The 19,952-nt window shown below is 36.8% G+C and overlaps 1 protein-coding gene across 1 annotated transcript in view; it reads right to left on the bottom strand.

The window, feature by feature from the left end:
• Positions 1 to 19,952, bottom strand: part of UNC13C (unc-13 homolog C) — a gene marked incomplete at both ends in the record, with an annotated part of 463,147 nt that overhangs the window by 92,504 nt on the left and 350,691 nt on the right. The window contains 2 exons of the mRNA XM_084241221.1: positions 5,479 to 5,556; positions 10,612 to 10,689. Coding sequence (XP_084097347.1) covers positions 5,479 to 5,556; positions 10,612 to 10,689 — 156 coding nt within the window. The remainder of the gene's footprint in view (positions 1 to 5,478; positions 5,557 to 10,611; positions 10,690 to 19,952) is intronic.

The following is a 19,952-nucleotide window of genomic DNA, read 5'->3' as shown; positions in this document are numbered from 1 at the left end:
TCTGGGATAAAACAGTTACAACTTTCTTTTGAAGGATATATTCAAATTTGGAAAGTCTGATGGGGTTGGCACCCCCCCCCCCCGAATCTTATCTCTTTAATTATTCCACTTCCCCAATTAAAATAATTTTTTTGAAGACAGAGTCTGCATTTTATTATTGTATCTCTGTTGCCTTGTAAAAATTACTGCTTATAATAGGTGCTCACCAAATAAATATTTGAATTAATGAGGGGTAATCTTTCTTCAAGTTTACTGTTCTCTGTCCTGTGTTTTCAGGAGGAGATAGGCCCCAGGGGAAGAGAGGTTTAAAGTGGCCCAGGCAGGACATAAAGCATGTGGTTCCTAAATAACTTTCACTATGTGCTAAAAGGCATTTCTGCACAAATTGTTTTACAGGGTCTCTTTTTAAGCTCTATGAGGTCTAAAGCATTAAAAAAATATCTATTTCCTACCTCAAGCTTGCTTCCCTCTCCCCACCAGATTCTAAATATCAGTAGGCAGCCACACATACCTTAATCGGATGTCTTTGCAAATTGCTTTAGGAAAAAAATTTAGAGCTAAAAGAAAAATACAGCTAGTTGAAATAGTCTAATATATCTAGTATTTAATTTTATAACTTATTTTAATTTGCTAAAAAAATTCAAACAGTACTTTGATTCACATTACTGTGCTAACTCATGAATTTTGTCTCTACTGATTTGAGAAAAGATGAGACAGACAAGAAACCTGAGCATAAAGATTAGCCGCCTTCCAACTGTAACACCTCACAGTCCAGGATATTTAAACAATGCTGGATATTTGTATATGACTATAAATTCCCTAGGTATATTTTGGCCATGTAGATACATACAGATACACACACACACTGCCAAATATTTATTTGCCTGCACTGTTGCATGTTGTCTCGAGGTCTGCTCAAGCACATTGAATCCCATGTGTTCTCAAGATTGATAACAGATTAAGTTGGTTAGTTAGGTGTACAGGTAAGACAAAGGGGGTATTCCAAGCCACTTCCTAATACCTGACTGGTGTTCTAAAAGCAATGAATAGTAATTCTCAAAAAGCAGTCTCCTGGGAATTTGTTAGAAATGCAAATCATCAAATTCCATCCCGACTAAATTAAATGGTCTAGGAATGAAGTTCAGCTATGTTTGTCTTAATATGCTATGTTTGTTCTGACGCATGTTAAAGTTCCAAAAATACTGACTTGAAGTATTATTTCCTTTAAAACAGTCATCTACAACTCCCTATTGCCCTGCAAGTATAGAGCTGAGAGGACGGTGCTTACTAAAGTATAACAAGGGTTGCTTGGCTGAACTGAGTCCATACGGCTAATGGGTTTATGAGGAAGCTCAATCAGCTACATGCATACACTTTAGGGTGTCATATGAAGCTTCTAATTGACACCACAATCATCACTAAACAATTAAAAATGATACAGATATATTCTCAAAGTAATAACTACACTGCTCATTAAAAATATATACATTTTTGGATAGGTAGAGCTATGTTCAAATTCATTGGCCATGTTCAGCAAAGTTAATAAACCAAAAGGTTCAATCATTTGAGACATATCAATAACAATAACATTACTATTACACCTAATCAGTTAATTTTGTAATCAGCAGAATGAAATAGTTTAGCTAAGTAAACAAATTCCTCTATTCCCCCTAAATGTTTTAGTATTGACTAACTTCCAGAATTTGAAGAACTATCAGTAATGTGTAGCAGATCCATAATTATGAATTCTACCTTCGAGATGATTGCACCAGTATGATATTGTAAAGGAGTAATTCATATTCTGCTTACACAGCACAGTCATAATTTTTCAAATTCAATTACTATGATGCAAGTTTTGTAGAGTTTCAATGAACAATATCTTATGACTTCTTGAAATTAAATTTTGGTTTGATTTTCTTTTTATGTACTTGTATAAATTAGATTGCATATTGAGGAACAACTGAGTCCTTTCTGTAGGCTGTGGCAATGTTTTTATGAAAAAGTGAATATAGATTATGTATTTATTTTTAATTACTATATACTGAATTATACTTATGAAATAACTAAGCTAATGAAATAACAGATCACAATATATCTGTTTTACCTTAGGGTAATTTGAGGATAAAACAATTATTCACCAATTAGTAAAAATTATTACTGGCAATCCTGTTCATCGTTTTGTTAGGTTATAAAGGGGCAAGCAATACACTATGGGGATTATGGCATAAATAATTTAACTTCTAGCTCACGTCAGTTCATACCATGAGTTACCTATTTTATCTGTTTTAGAATAGTGGCTCCCAAAACAGTTTGTACATAAAGTTACCTGAGATGTTTAGAATAGTCTCTGCTTCTCATTCCTAAAGGTTACTTGTTTCATGGTTTGTGTGCCCATTTTTTTAAAACATTCCCTAAAGTTGTTATGCCAAAACATGCTCTTGATTTGTTATGTAAGAAACTATGCAAGAAAGCATGTTGGAAAGTCACTTTTCAGTAATAAAAAAGCTGATTTACTTTTTTCCCCCGAAATACAGTATTGGAACAGAATGTGCCTACATGGTCCTCTGGATACTGTGCATGCAATATGAACAGTGACTGCTTTTGGAGCCACTGTTAGTACCATCACTCCAGGATTGACAGTGTTAGGCAATATTTTTAACTTGGATTCTGTAGAGAGTTTTTCTATCAAAATCTATTTTAAACAATCTTTATGTTTTTTGGGTGTGGTAGTGGTAGGAAGGATTGATCTTGCAAAGAAAGAACAGCTGCCTCAACAATAGTCAGGGCAAAGCGGCAGAGAGCTGCAGCATCATGCAACCAGGCCTGCAAGCGCCCAGCACCTTGCAGAGTATCAGAGGCAAGCAACTCTTGTAGTTAGAAGCCAACTAATACATACATGGCATTACAAACTCTTGAGCAAGTGCACAGGCAGTCATTTACTAATTAGATTTCTGTAGCAAGAAGTGCATATTCTAGCACAGACGGTGGGGGACAACATAATAAACTACTGAAAGAAGACAAATGCGATCTAGGTGGGAAGGTTTCCCTAAGCAATACCAGTCAATGTTTTATAACCAGCTCCACAGTGAGGAAAACCTGGAATTGTCACTAGTACACATTGTATTATCTTTTAAACACCATTAAACATGCCCAAATTAAGTGTGGTCTACTGCATACACTTTCACATCAAAGGGTGTCATTCTGAATAAAATCTTTTTTCATTTTTACAAAAGCCCTAAGTTAAGAAACCCACTCAGCTAATACATATATAGAAAGCTGATTGGAGGAATTCTGCCTATTGTTTTGAGATCATGGTGCCTAGAGGAGGCTGAGTATAGCAATCAGCAAGTAACATATTTCTGTATTAATGAAGCTTATTTCTATCTGGGAAGCTGCATGTTAAACTCAGACTTTGGTTCAGGTCTTGCTCCCTACATTTCATCAATCCCTGTGTTTGCGGGGCCTGCCCAAAGCCTTTTCTTATCAACAGATGATGGAAGATGTAACTGAAAAACAAACTGTGCATAGAAAGGGACAGAGGGGCACAGAAGAGGGTTAAGAGAGGGAGAAAGGGATGAAACTACTGAAATGTAGGAAAAGAAAGGATCTCTGGGATATGCTGTATCAGTAACAAATTACACTGTTAGAAGTTAGACCTTTGTTTCATTTATCTAGTTGAATTATCCCTGTAAATGATATATGAGGAGTTTACAATTGACTTTGCAAGAATTATAAAGAAAGAAGGCACCATGCTCAGTATTTTTATCTTCATTATTTTCTCCAAAAAGAAGAGTTCTGTGATTTAACCACAGATTTGCAACTAAATTTATAATTGAAACTTGCACATTTCAAACTGGCAAGTTTATCTGAAATAGAGTCCATTTATGACTTGTGAAGGAACCACCTTATAACATTTTTGGTTAGCAGGTAACTTGGCCCACAGCTTCCTTTACGTACAGGTTTGATTTGTCTGATTAATATTTAGTTCAGCAGTATATCACTCACATGAGATTTCAACCACAAAATAGTAATAAAATGGTAAAAATCTGAGAAATTTCTAGATAATGGCATCAAAATATTACTTCATACATAAATGATTCGTGGTCTTAAAATTTCACTTAAAGGAGATAGAAGACATTATTGATTTCTTGTGGGAAATTCTTCCTATTTTCAAAACACCAAGTACATATAAAATGTGACTATAAAACATCACTAAAATACAAAAGAGAATTTCCAGTTATGATTCCCAATTGCTTGTGTTCGCTAAATTCAGCTGAAGAACTCTACAAATGAGACTGATGCCCTCAAATTGTGCAAAAAACATTAACACACTTTTGGGAATGGAAACTTATTTGACACAAATTAAACCAAGACTGTAGTGGAGCAGAGCTCTTGAAAGTTCATTTTTAAAATGCACCTTTGTACATGGAACCTAGTGCTTCTCATTTGTGGGTGCTAATGAGGCTTGAGTATGATGAAAATGACATGGGAGACATATAAATGTCTCTTTAGGGTTAAAGGCAAAAATCACCTGTGAAGAGTTCCAATCTTAAAAAGAATTTGAGCCCTTCCAATTTAGAAAAAAAGGGATCGTGGACTTGAAACCCAAACCAACCTTGCATACACCTCACACACTTATCACCAAAAAGAACATTTTAAAATCTTAGACAGAAACATCTAGCATTCTAGCAGCCCTTAGGATTGATTTTTGAAAGGCTTGGTGGTAAGCGAAGGCCAGCTGTAGAACCTTCCATCTCAGTCCTATCTGCTGTCCTCGATTCCCCACGTGCTCATGTGGGTTTGTAACAGGAAAGACTGTGACAGCAGCAGGAGTTGATGGGTGCATAGCTAGTATTTTTCACTGTCTACCTGATTGAAACAAGCAAATGAGAGTAAGTAGGAGGCGCAATGGACTTTAGGTTGGGTGGTGGGGGGCATGTACAGCCAGGTAAAACATAAGATGCTTACTAACACAAACCTCATAAAAGAATCTTTCTCCTTCCTTCTTCTGCTCATGGAATTGCAAGTTAAGGATGTTGGACAAAGACATGACACATTACAGACACAGCGCACATTTTTGACAGATTTTTTGATGTGTACAACAAAACACCAATACAGCAAAAACCACTAGCACCACAAAGACCAAAAATTAATACCAAGTTGACGTTGTATAATATGGTAAATAAACCTACACCTTGTGGAACATTATAGATCATTAACATATAGATATGTGTGTATATGACGGTATAGCCATAAAGGCCATTGACCACCTCCCATTCACATTTCTAATGTACTTAATAATACTTGTGCAAAATAATGCCCTACTTGTTAATGGGATTTTGATGTTAGAATATTATTTCCTGTTCTTTGGTTAGACCATGTAAAAACTTGATTTTGACACTTTCCACAGCAAAGAGGTAAGCTGCTAGTAATCTTTAAATAGGCATTTGGCAAAAGAAAGTATAAAAACATACTCACCTCTTTGCCTCCCATGGATTCAAACATTTTTTCCAGCTGAACTCGTAATTGTTGAATATTATTCATCAATATACAGGGCTTTAAATAGAAAAAAAAAGTTGTGTGAGAATCCTTTATACATTGAAATATTGCGTGAGCTTACCTTTTTTTTTTTTTTAAGATTTATTTATATACAAGAGCTGGGGTACAGGCCAGAGATGCAGGAGGGTGAGAGAATTCGCCAGAGACAGAGCGGGAGCAGAACAGGCAGAAGGACCGAAATACACTGCTGAGGGGAGCAGCAGGCGAGACAGGAGAGGTCCTTCGTGCCATGTTGGTATCTCCCTGGCCCACCGGGAATCGAACCCCCACTGCAGAGGCTGTGGACAGCTTCACAGTGCTGCGCTCAACCTGATGCGCCACTGGGGAGGCCTGATGGTGCCTCTTAACAGTTTAGAAAGGATAAGAAAAATATATTCATGCAACAAACCATTATAGAACTACTAGTAGTTTTTTTTTAATAACTTTGTGGCACTTTATACTCAGAAATTAACCTAATTTTGTTGTTAAAGATTTAAGAACAAATAAATTTAAGAAGTTTAAGTTTCTGTTATCCCACTGTTTCAAAAAACCAAAACACAACTTTAAATACTTAGATAAAAGTCCACATGTTGGTATCCAAGACGCTTTGTTATCTGGTTCCAACATGTTTTCCTTATCTCCCTCTACTGCATTCATCTTAACTCTCAATTCGAAGCCACTTATTCCCTCCCAAACACCTATGCTTTCCCTATTTGGCTTAGCATGTGGCCTCTTCACTTGAACCTCTCTTGTCTGAATCATATCCATCCTTCACATTAGTGCCTTCTCTTACCCAGATTATATCCTTTTCTCACTGGACATTTGTTTTAATGTATCTTATATTTAAGCTATTTTTACTGTGTCACTCTAACTGCACTATACATTCTGTTATGTATTTTTCTGCCTTTTTAAAAAAATGTACACAGTACTTCATAGATTCTTACATTTAACACATGCTTAGAAAATGTTTCTAGACTAGTTCCTAAGAAGGCAGAAATATAATAATGACACGAAGATGCAAAGCTTTGTGCAAGGACTAAATGTAACCTTGAAAAGGTAGTAATTATTTATAATTGGAAAACAGAATTCAGAATAGTTATAAAATAAGTTAGTATTTGCTGGATACTGACTCCAAGGAATTGACAAATCTAGGGGAAGAAAACAAAGAAAAAAATGGATATACCTTCCAAGTTGCTAGGAAATGAGCCAATAATGAATCAGAGGGAGGCAGGCAAAGGACTTACAGGACATCAGAGAGGTGTTCTCTTCAGTGGAAAGATTTTATTATTGCTTTAACCACATTACTGACCTTTGAAAAACCTCTATTTGGTTCTTAAAGTAACCACATCCTAACATCGATTTATGAAATCATTCTAAACTTCCATTATGTTTCCTTGATTCCAACCACTTAAATCTTAGATATCCATGTTGCAAAATAAAATATTTTTCTCATTGATTCTGTTCAATATGCTGAGCCACATGTTCCACAAATGACTCTGATCTCCAGCCATGATTGAGAGTCGTTTGATTTTGGCTTAATCTTTCCTACAGCACGTGAGGTAAAACTTTCAGGAGATTTAGCATCTTGACCCAAAGTCAACAAACTGAGTCAGAAGACTTTTTCCCTGAGGGAATATAGTCATTGACTTGAGGAAAGATTGGCTTGAATTTGGACAGTGCTAGCAAGAAGAACACTAAGGTCAAAGAAAAATGATGACTCTTCATGACAAGCCCACAAGGAGGAAAGATTTTATCATCTGTCCCCAGGGCCTAAGTGAGCTGGGTAGACTCTTCTATGACTATTTGCCATTAACATGTAAGCATATCTTTTTTGGGTCAAATTACATATGTATCAGCTTTATAAATAAAACTCATCCCCTAAGCCTTCTTACTATGATCATTTCTTATAGAAAAGAGCTACTAAGAAACAAATGAATATAGACACTTGGGCTGCTACTGACCCCAGGTAAGCCTGCGTAGGTAAAAGAGATGCCTTTATCCAGGGGGAGATAGTTCTCTCTTTAAGATTTATTTTATTTATTTATTCATATAAGAACTGGGGTGTAGGCCAGAGATGAGGGGGATAAAAGGATTCACCAGAGACAGAGTGGGGAGCAGAACAGGCAGATTGACTGAAATACATTGCTGAGGGGAGCAGCGGGCGAGACAGGAGAGGTCGGCTGCACCACGTGGGTTAGCTCCCTGGCCGGGGATAGAACTTGTGCTGCAGTGGCTGACAGTAGCTTGCAGCATTGAGACTTCACCTCTTGCACTACCAGAGAGGCCCAGACTTTTCTCTTTCATAAGCCTTCCCTGACCTTGAATGTTAAACTTTCAATTTTATTAAGCTAATTCATCAGATCACTACTGAGAATTTAATTACACAAATCTACCTTAAACCTAGTTGTGCAACAGATTTTACTTTATAAACCTCTATAGTAAATGAAAAAGAGACACAAAAATAAAACCCAAAAGAACATCCCCCACAGTAAAGAACAGTAACAATTCAGAAGTTTCATTTGTTGATGAGTTTAGTTAAGTATCCTTTATTTGATGTCAACGTGTACTCTTTATAGTTGTATATTTGGCTTTTCCACTAAAATTATCAGAATGATTGTATTTTACTTAAATCTGGAACATAGTTAGAATCTTAAAATACAATGAACATAGAAGTTATGTTCAGATATGGTAATTTCTAGATGACCTAACTGTTTCTGAATTGAAAAAGGTACAAAAATTTCAAAATCAAGTATTTCATGTTTAGATAATGTTGTTTTGTTATGTTACAGTAGACAGTTCTCTGACAGACATTTTGTTTAACTGTCTTCCTTAATTCTAACACTCAAAAAGCAAATTGTATGATATATCTTAAAAGATGTCTATCTTTGAAAGTTTCAACCTCAACTTCCAGATGAAAAATACATATTTCCATCCACCTACCTACCTATCTGAGAAAAGAAGATTTAATGTCCTTGGTATTCAAAGAAAAGTAAATCAATAGTTATGTGTGTGTCGGACCTCTCCTGGTGGTGCAGGTGGTTGAGCGCAGCACTGTGAAGCTGTTTGCAGCCTCTGCAGTGCCGGTTCGATCCCAGCTGGCTGGCGAGGGTCCCGCATGGCGCGGCAGACCTCTCTTGTCTCGCCCACTGCTCCCCTCAGCAGTGTATTTTGTCTGTCTGCCTGTTCTGTTCCCCACTCTGTCTCTGGTGAATCCTATCACCATCCCGCGCATCTGGCCTGTACCCCGGTTCTTGTATAAATAAATCTTTAAAAAAAAGGTTTTGTGTATGTATAACATTGACATGTTGTATACAACAAATGTACAACACATGTCAACGTGGTCTAGCAAAAAGCATAAACAAGCAGCTAATTGATATTCCTTCATGGAAAAGCTAAAATGAATTTGGCATTTGAGTGATAGTCTAAGACTGGCCAAGACAACAGTAATTAGGGAAGAAAAGCCTTAAAGGAAAAGGAAGTTCCTGTGCTATATTTGCAAGGGTACTTTTTTATAAAAGTTTGATTTTGAAAACTATAAACTTTTTTTTTTAACATTTTATTTATTCATTTATACAAGCACTGGGTACAGTCAGAAGAGCGGGAGGGTGAGAGAATGCACCAGAGCCAGAGCGGGGAGCAGAACAGGCAGACTGACAAAATACACTGCTGAGGGGAGCAGCGGGCGGCAGGAGAGGTCTGCCCTCCATGTGGGACCCTCGAGGGTGGCTGGGGATCGAACCAGCGCTGCAGAGGCTGCGGGCAGCCCAGCGCTCAACCGCTGCACCACCAAGGGAAGCCCGAAAACTATAAACACTCTTAAAATAAATTACACTCATTGCAGTATTGGTACCAGAACTAAAATAATTGGTATCAGCAGGAAGAATACAGATAATACAATTAACACTGATTTATGATCTTTTTCTCAGTTTTTTTGAAATATACAGTAGAACATTAAGAAATAAAGTGTAAGGTTATAGTGTTTTGTTTTTTTTTTAAAGGCTAATAGTCCTTTCAGAATGACAGGAATTGTCCTTGATAATTCACAGCTATCAAACTCTTCACATTGACTCTTCTCCTAAAACAATTTTTCTCAAATTGTCTGACACTGTTTTATTTTCATATATATTATCCTTTAAAAATGTAGAAAATTCATTCAGTAAATATCTCTTACCTATTAAAGTATTAATAATCAATGGCAATTAGAGCTATCTGCTGAAATACTTGCAAATTTTAATGAAATGTTTGGGCAGCATATTAAGAGAAAGAAGAATCTTCTGGGACCCTCAAGAAACATTAAAACTACTTATCTTAATGAGCTGTCAGCAAAAGGCCAATGAGGTTTCAGGGGGAACACAAGGTTTTTTTTAGAATTGTCTTTTAGACTTACCTGATTGGACTGATTTCTTTCTCTTTAAAACTCTTGTGCTGACTTGAGTGTTTTATTCCCATAATTTTCCTGACATATTTCTCCTAATGTTACATATAGTGTATTAAGATAGATTTCACCTTCCACCATAAAATAACAGTTGACATATTCTAAACCACTTTATCTTGTTTATCTTTCTGCCTTTTAAAAGTTAAAATACTACTTTGGATTTTATAAACATTTTCACAATCATCCAAAAAATAGGACATTAATAAATCAGTAGAAATCAGCACCCTTACATTTACTATCCTACTCAACTTAAATAAAACTGAAAGATTAAATTACACATTTTAGTATTGGTACCAAAACTAAAATAATTGGTATCAACAGTAAACATCTTTTTAACTCCTATTCCATCCTTACCTCCATTTTACACATATGTGGATTTTCAATTATGTATGATTCTTTTTTCCTTATCATCACAGAAAGACCAGATTGGCTCATATTAATATGCTCTGAATCTTCCTCTGAATTCAGTATTATAACCAATTTAGAAGTACAAGAGAAGTTTTTCAGACAATCTATTGGGATCCCTATTTCCTATCATCTTGCATGCAAGCAGAAAGAAAACAATTTATCTTGCTTATACGTTTGAATAAGTGGCTCTCAAGTGAAGAATAATTCAAAGTAGAGACATTTTTACTTACCACATTTTCTTTATCACAATATGAACTGAAATCACTTGATACAATTGCAGCATACCGAAGCAGAACTTTATTGATAGTCTGGGGAGGAAAGATGAAATGTATCCAGGTAAGTACATAGCTTTATATATATACATTATCCAGAATAAAAGTAAGCAGGCAGATTTTCCATGTCTTTTTTGACTGAAAGAGGCCATCTGAGTTATTAAATCCTGCCAAAAAAAAAGAGGATCTCAATCAAGCTTTTAGATAATTTCCTGTATTTCTGAATACATTGAGAAGATAGTCCATATGGATTCATTTTAGCACAACTACTCCATCACCCATATCTTTAGTTATAACTTTATCAAATACTCAGAAGATAGATACTATCTTTTGACAGCCCCCTCTATGCTTGTATATTTATTACCCCAATGATGCCCAGTTTTGTTGTTTTTCTGAAATGACACCTTATGCTTTGAATCATCTCTCCTGGTTTCTAGTAACTAACCACCCCCCTCTGCACTACCATTCCTATTACTGACACATATACACTATGCCAAAATTCTTTGATCATTCCCATACATATTAATAATGAGTATTTTCAGATATATTCTCTAATGTTGAGCCTTATCAAACACCATTTCTTAAAACCTAAACTTTAGCTTTAATTGCATATTATTACAATATATTTACCTTTAATTTACTGTTTTGACATATGATTTGTTAAAAATATCACCTAATTTTTATCTTTTCTGTTCTTTTCTGTACTTTTTAATCCTAATCCACATTTTCCTTCTCCATCTAATAACTATTTCTGAGCATAAGGATACCCTCTGCTTCCATTAATTATGCAGAACAAGGGAAAATCAACAAACACTGTTATGTATTTTTTAAAGATTTTTTTTATTTATGCATACAAGAGTTGGGGTATAGGCCAGAGATGCGGAGCAGAACAGGCAGACCAACCGAAACACACTGCTGAGTGGAGCAGCGGGCAAGTCAGGAGAGGTCTGCTGTGCCAAGTGAGTTGCTTGTGGATTACTTAATAGTGTGGTGCTTAACCCCTTGCACCACCAGGGAGGCCCCAAACACTGTTATATTTTATAAAAATTACTTCAAGATGATATTAACAGCTTCCATCTTATTGCTTTTACTTATATAGTCTGAATTATCACTCAAGTGAGATGCAATTTTCTTAGAAGAGAAATAGCAACAATGATATATAGACACCACCTTTCATGGAAAAGCAAGGACAAAAGGTTTTTGTGTTGGTATAAGATCTACATTTGAATTTTCTTTGTGGCTCAAATCTACAAATCAGAATTCACCAAATGTGACTGTAAGTTTGCTTCATAGAATTAAAAACTATGGAAACCTGAATAATAATAGGCAGGAAAAAATAGGTTATAATAGGCAGAAAGAAAATTGATATTTTGTGGAAGGGCATAGAAAAATGATAACATGGATCAACTTAATGGAGAATCAGACTTGGGTGATGGAAAATCAAGCAGCAGACTAATAAATCTAGGAAAACAGATGACTGAATAGACCTCAGCCTTTTCCAAAAATAGCTGTTGAAATTTTACTTTAGCTGTAATATTGAAAATGTCTTTGGAAGTTACCTAAGGGGTACTACTTCACTTGTACATATTAATATCAGTTGCAATTTTCAGATTATAATGATAAACTGTAGAAGTCATTTCATCATATTTTAAAAACAAGAACAACAACCCCCATCCCCCTAAATTTAGGAACTTATAAGAGATGGCTTCTGCTGCACTTAAAAGGTTCAGAAAGGATGACTAAAATACTTCCAAGACTCACTTTGCTCTGATTTGACATGCAGTTACTGTGTTATCCCATGGGAAGACCATTAATTACTCAAAGTCATGGTTACCTGAGCTAATGCTATGCTAGTAGAGCAGGCTAAATATATTGCCGAAACCCCAGTAGGTCCATCTAGGGTATTAATTACTCTTGTGATCATTAAGAGACCTAGTTCAAGAATCTTTTCAGTCACATTTTATGCATTTCCTTAGAACAAAAAAAAAAAACAAGCCGGGCCTCCCTGGTGGCTCAAGGGGTTAAGCACAGTACTATGAAGCTATCTGCAGCATCTGCAGCATGAGTTCAATCCCTGGCCAGCCAGGAAGCTACCCACATGGCGAAGCAGACCTCTCCTGTCTCGCCTGCCGCTCCCTTCAGCAGTGTATTTCAGTTGATCTGCCTGTTCTGCTCCCCACTGTCTGTGGTGAATCCTTTCACCCTCTGCACCTCTGGCCTATACCCCAGTTCTTTTATGCATAAATAAATAAATCTTTAAAAGAAAAAGGACAAGAAGACAGTGTATTATCTCTGAAGTTACATTTCTAACAATATTTTAACCCAGCCAACTTAAGATAGAATCCCCCATAGATGCCTAGATGTGGCCCATGAATGGTGAGACTCTGTTCTCCAAATTACCAGAGTCTGATCACACTCAGCTAAAAATGGCACAGATGAAATTCAAACAGCCAGACTCACAGCTAGGACACAGTAATTGTTGATTTGTTTTAAAGTAATATTGAATATTTCATTATTTCATCTCTCTCTCTCTTTTAATAGTAAACTACCCATATTTGACAAGAGCTGTTCAGTCATAGGAATGTTCACCATCCCTGTGAATTCTTGAAATTTGAAATATTTGTTTGGTACCTTATTCAGTTTTATATATTCTTTTCTAAGAACAAATCATTCCTTTAGTTCCATTTTAGAATGCTAAATCTTCTAAAATATCTGTAGATACATTAATATGTCTTCTCTCCAGATAATGGCTTACATTAATATAAATCCCACAAAGAAAATTTGATTTCAGTACATTTTGAAGTAAGTAACCCAAACCTAAGAATGTGGGGTTTTCAAAACCTCTGGTCTTACTTAGATGATAGGAAATAAAGCCTAGTAGTCTGAAGTTATTGTGAAATAGCTATAATTATATTGTTGCATTTTTATTTTTATACCATCCCAATAAAACAGAATTTTCTTCTAAATTAAAATTACTAATTTCTGTTTTTCCCCAAATGTTTTTATATTGTTGCTACATTATTTCCTTTGGTAAGAACTGGTTAGTATTAGATTTCCATGGAACTTTCAAAATTGTATACATAAGACCACACAGCTCAGTAACACATACAGTCTAGTTCTTTTGTTCTTGCCTAAGTGAATGTCTTTTACTGGTTGTGGGTCTAACATGACCCTCTCTATGGCCTCCTACTCTTTTATATTCCCTACCAGTCCACTTGGTTATAGGTTGAACTTTATAGCTGGAAAAAGGTGACAGCTACTAAGAAGAGAAGGGTAGTCCGCGAGCACTGGGGCTCCCCGAGGCAGCGTGTGGCGGGCTCTGGCCAGGAGACTCCCGGACCCCGGCAGCTGCCTCCGTCCTCTGTGCTGGACCCCATCGCCCTCCCAGCGCCGCTCCAGAGCCCTCGCGCGTCTGTGAGAGCAGCGACAATGGACGAATCTCTGGTCACAACCTCAGGAGATTTTTTAAGTGTGATATGAAACCACTGCCATCCATGGAGGGCCTGGAAAGATCTTAGAATGTTGGCAGGTAGCATTTTTAATAACAAATGTCATATGTCCTTGGGCAGCTTCTAGGAGCAAGGAAGGCAAACAGAATGTATACTGATGGGAGAAGAGACGGTGGTACTAGAAGACACTTAGGAGCTAAGAAATATCTGGAGGATATGGAGAGAGAAATCACTGCACCTTCCAAGATGATTCTGAACAACCACACGAACTATTCTTTAATGCCCAGAAATGTATGGCTTCTTCTACTTAATCCATTTCTTCTATACAACATGAAGAAAACAAGTGCAAAGGATAGACTAAGGTCATAGACTACAGGTGCTTTGCTGGTTTCTAAATTCCTGCTATGAGTGAGACCATCCAGTGTTTTTCGTCTTCTTTCTGGCTTATTTCACTGAGCATGATCCCTTCCAGTGCCATCCATGTTGCTGCAAATGGCATGTGTTTATCTTTTTTGAATGCTGAGTAATATTCCATGGTGTATATGGACCACATCTTCTTGATCCAGTCATCTATTTTGGGGCATTTGGGTTGTTTCCAAAGCTTAGCTATTGAATATAGTGCTGCTATAAACACGGGTGCAGGTGCCCTTTTGAATTAATGGTTCTGTGTCCTTTGGGTAAATACCTAGGAGTGGAATTGCTGGATCATATGGAAGCTCTATGTTTAGTAGGTCCAGAAATCTCCACACAGCTTTCCCTAGTGGCTGGACCAGTTTGCACTCCCACCAGCAGTGCAGGAGAGTTCCTTTTTCTCTCCAACCTCACCAACATTTGTTGTTGCTAGTTTTTTAATATGTGCCATTCTCACTGGTGTAAGATGGTACCTCATGGTAGTTTTGATTTGCATTTCCCTGATTACAAGTGATGTTGAACATTTTTTCATATGCCTGTTGGTCATTTGCATTTCCTCTTCAGAGAAGTTTCTTTTTAGCTCTTCTGCCCATTTTGTGACTGGGTTATTTGGTTTTTTTTTTTTTTTTTTGAGTCTCTTCAGCTCGCTAAGAGCATTCATTATTCTATGAGGACATCTGAAGTCTGCATACTTAAATCTCTAGAAACTTCTAAATATTGATTTTACACATGATCATCACCAAAAAAATCTTTCAGGATCAGTACAATCCTGATTACTTTCTGAACTGTGTTTCTTCTGATTCATCAATGAAAAATACTTGTTTTAGAATTGAAAAATCCCCATACTGCCCCCTCTTGTCACCGATGAAGACATGGAGGTGCTGCTGAAAGCCATCTTCCCTCAGTGCCCACTGGGCCTTAGGAGGAGACAGTGATGATCACTGAGGGAAGGGCAGCCGTAGTCTCTTCTGACTTGCTGGAGAAGCAGCTGTCAGTAATTCTCCTGAAGCCGCCTAATAAAGGTTAAAGGTTCCATTTAACTAAGGCCTTAGCGGGGCCTCCAGGATGGCTTTGGGGTTAGGCTCAGCGCTCTCACCGCTGTGGCCTGAGTTCAAGCCCCGGCCAGGGAGCTACCCACAAGGAGCGTGGGAGTTAGCCCCCTTAAGGGAGCATGGAGCTAGAGCGCATGTGGTGCAGCAGAACGTCTCTTCTCTCTGTGCTTCAGATCTCCCCTCGCCCACCTCCCCCTCCGCCCCGCCCTTCCACAAGTCTTCCTAATAAAAATCTGACATCCTAGATACTCCCGAGTGCCTACACCAAATAATGAGAATATCAGTCGTGATTAAGAACTACCATGCCATGAAAAAATGTTCAACATCACTTGTCATCAGGGAAATGCAAATCAAAACTACCATGAGATACCATCTTACACCAGTGAGAATGGCACATATTAAAAAAAACTAGCAACAACAAATGTTGGCGAGGGTGTGGAGAAAAAGGAACTCTTCTGCACTGTTGGTGGGAGTGCAAACTGGTCCAACCACTGTGGAAAGCTGTGTGGAGATTTCTGGACCTACTAAACATAGAGCTTCCATATGATCCAGCAATTCCACTCCTAGGTATTTACCCAAAGGACACAGAAACATCAAAGAACACCTGCACCCCTATGTTTATAGCAGCACTGTTTACAATAGCTAAGCTTTGGAAACAACCCAAATGCCCAAAAATAGATGACTGGATCAAGAAGATGTGGTCCATATACACCATGGAATATTACTCAACATTCAAAAAAGATAAACACATGCCATTTGCAGCAACATGGATGGCGCTGGAAGGGATCATGCTCAGCGAAATAAGCCAAAAAGAAAAAAATACCGGATGGTCTCACTCATAGCTGGAATCTAGAAAACTTAAATAAGGGACCAAGAAAATGAATAACTATGAAAGTGAAAATCAGAATCAACAAAAAACTATGAAACAGAGACACTTTGGGGGGGGGGTGCGGGAGGGGAGGGATTGGGATCAGAATGGGGGGGTTGCAATTGTATGGGGAATATAAAAATTAAAAAAAAAAAAACTACCATGCCACTAAACACCCCTCCGTATGTAAAGCATCTATTACCCTGTAGTACCTTTGAGTTTTTAATTTTGGCATTTGATGTATATTATAAATCAACTACACCAATGACTGTTTTGTTCTTTAAGTCAGCCTTAATATTCTCATACAAATCATATAAACATACTATATGAGTTTTAATAAAAAAAAGAAGAGAAGGGTAAACTAGAGTTCAGAGCCTAGGGGTACCAGTTCAGCTTTCCTTCCACACTTTCTCAGTGGCTCCAGGTTTTTACCTTATATAACCTTATGCCTGACTATTCCAAGGGTGAACTCTAGTTACTTTTCTAACATTATGTGCAATTACAATAGTATGTGACTAAATACATTAACTCTGAGATTAAATTCTCTTATGATCCTGTTCCACTTTAAGTCCTACAGAGTTCCAAGAATAGCATGTGACATACCTTTTTGAACACTATCCCTAATGACCCTGTTTCATTCTTTTCTTGGCAGTCACCCAAAATACAGTGCTACTTAAGAAAAAACTTAGACAAATTTTTAGAATAATTTACTGCAGAATATACTGAAAAATTAAAATCTGATGCTACCAAGGAAGTCCTCTGGAAATGATACAAATAAGAAATTTTTAAATATTATCTTATAAAATGGAAGGTTACTTTAGTCTTCCTAATTAACAGAACTGCAAGAGTGGAGTTCAAAATATTTCAAGTCAGATAATGTATCACAATTTAGGCTGATCATTTATCTGCTTAAAAGCTTTCATCAGCTCCTTATTTTCTAGTAGGTTCAGTCATTTTGCCTATTCAAGAATCTTTACCAAGTGGGTCTACTTTTCCTCACAAGCATTAGCCTCATATGAAGCCAGTGCTCCCTTCTTATTGAAACTTCTCATGCTGCAACCTATGACTTACAGAATGGTGGATGGTAACAAAAATTCTCTCCTTGGTCAAGCTCTGGATAGGTTCCTGTGAGCCCTCTTCTCACCTTTGGCCTACAAATACTGAACAAAACAATAATATAACAGCTCAAGATAGCAACTTGTCGTTGATCCTAGATACCCTTAAAATGTCCGTAGACATAAAAGTTGACGCTGCTTCATGCTGGACTCTTGCCTGTTGCAACTGTATATTACTGATTAGTTTGCACTTACCATTCTAAATAGTGTCTGGCTTTGTTTAGCTCTTTCCCCTAAAGAATTACTCAACTTATACCTCCTCCCTGGTGGCACAAGGGGTTAAGCACAGCACTGTGAAGTAATCCGCAGCCTCTGCAGCACGAGATCGATCCCAGACCAGCCAGGGAGCTAACCCACATGGTGAAGCAGACCTCTCCTGTCTTGCCCGCTGCTCCCCACTCTGTCTCTGGTGAATTCTCTCACCCCCCCACACCTCTGGCCTGTACCCCAGTTCTTGTATGCATAAATAAATCTTTAAAAATTACTCAATTCATGTCTGATGTGTGAGCAAGAAAGAAATCTTTGAGGTGTTAGAACTTGAAGATTCTTGCTGTACTTGTTAACATAAACTATACTACACAACTATAAAGATAACTATCCAGTAAGAAGCCTTTCCTAATCCATCTATCAGTGAACTATGTTTATACTTTTCTAAGAACCTGGTTCAATGACAGGGTCAGCTTCAAGTCTTCCATTCATAATGGACTTCCAATGATGATGAAAAATGTAATTACATATTCTCTTTTTTATGACTGCTGTTAAAAGTAGTGACATGTTAAATGTATACATCCATTATGAACTCTGTGTCCCCTAAAATTCATATGTTGAAATCCTAATACCCAGTATTTCAGAATGTCACTGTTTAGACATAAGGACTTTAAGAAATTATTTAGTTAAAATGAGGCCATTAGAGTGAATTCTTATCCAATCTAACTGGTAACTTGCTAAGAGGAGGAAATCTGAACATACATAGAAATACCAGAGGCCTTCAAAGATACACTAATACCTTTTCTTATCAATGCTTCCAAAAAGCTGAGGAAAAGAAAATACTTCTAAACACATTTTTATGAGGCTAACATTACAGTGATGCCAAAAAAATGGCAAGGGCATCAGAAAAAATTTGCAGACCAATAGCCTTGAGGAATACAGATGCAAATCCTCAACAAAATGCATTCAACAATGCATTAAAAGGATAATTCATTAGAAAGTGAGATTAAATTCAGGGATTCAAGGAAAGTTCAACATCTGAAAATCAATCACTGTAAGTCACCACATCAACAAAAGGAAAGATAAAAATCAAGTGATTATATCAATAGATGCAGAGAAAGCATTTGATAAATTTAACATCCATTTATGATAAAGGGCCTCAAAAATGGGTTAGAAGGGACATATTGAAACATAATAAAAGCCATATATGACAAATTCACAGGTGATATCATACTCAATAGTGAAAAACTGGAAGCTTTTCCTCTAAGATCTGGTATGTGAACGGGATGTCCACTTTCATCAATACTTTTTAACATAGTATTAGAAATACTAGGTAGAGCAGTCAGGAAAGAGAAAGATATAAAAAATGCAATCTAAGTAAAATTGTCATTATAAATCAGTAAATTGGCGGGTTACAAAATAAATCTACAAAAATCAGTTGTGTTCCATATGCAAACAATGAACAAAGATGAGAAAGACATCAAGAAAACAATCCCCATTACTATCTCATCCCAAAAATATGCCAAACAAATGAGGTGAAGGACCAATACAATGAAAAACATAAGACATTTTTGAAAGAAAGAGAACACTAAAAGGAATGGAAAGATATCCCCTGTTTATGTACTTGGAGAATTAACACTGTTAAACTGGCTGTCTCAACACAAAGCAATACAAAGATTCAATGCAATCTGTATCAAAGTTTCAAAGGCATTCTTCAAAGACATAGAACAAACATTACTAAAATTTATATGGAACCACAAGGTTCCATATAACCACCCAAATAACCAAAGCAGTCCTGAGAAAAAAGAGAAAGGATTGTGGTGTCACATTCCCAGACTTCAAACTTACACTACTATTTCACAGTTGTTGTATAGTATTGGAATCAACACAGTATAGTATTGGAACAAAAATGGACATGCAGACCAATGGAATAGAATAGAGAGCCCAAAAATAAAGTTATATAGAGTTAATTTACAACAAAGGGCTAAGTGTATGTATATTATAGAAAAGAAAGTCTCTTCAACAAAGTGTTCCAGTTTTCCAAACACCATTTCACATCATATACAAAACTTGACTCAAAATGGATTAAAGAATTAAATGTAAGACCTAAAACCATAAAATCATAGAAAAAATGTATGCAAAACACTATGACATTGACCTCAGTGATGCATCTAGGACCTCAACTCCTTCAGCAAGG

The sequence above is a fragment of the Talpa europaea genome (assembly GCF_964194135.1).
Source record: "Talpa europaea genome assembly, chromosome: 8".
In the NCBI taxonomy this organism is placed as follows: domain Eukaryota; kingdom Metazoa; phylum Chordata; class Mammalia; order Eulipotyphla; family Talpidae; genus Talpa; species Talpa europaea.
The sequence above is the reverse complement of the archived record's forward strand: the minus strand, read 5'-3'. Positions and strand labels throughout refer to the sequence as shown.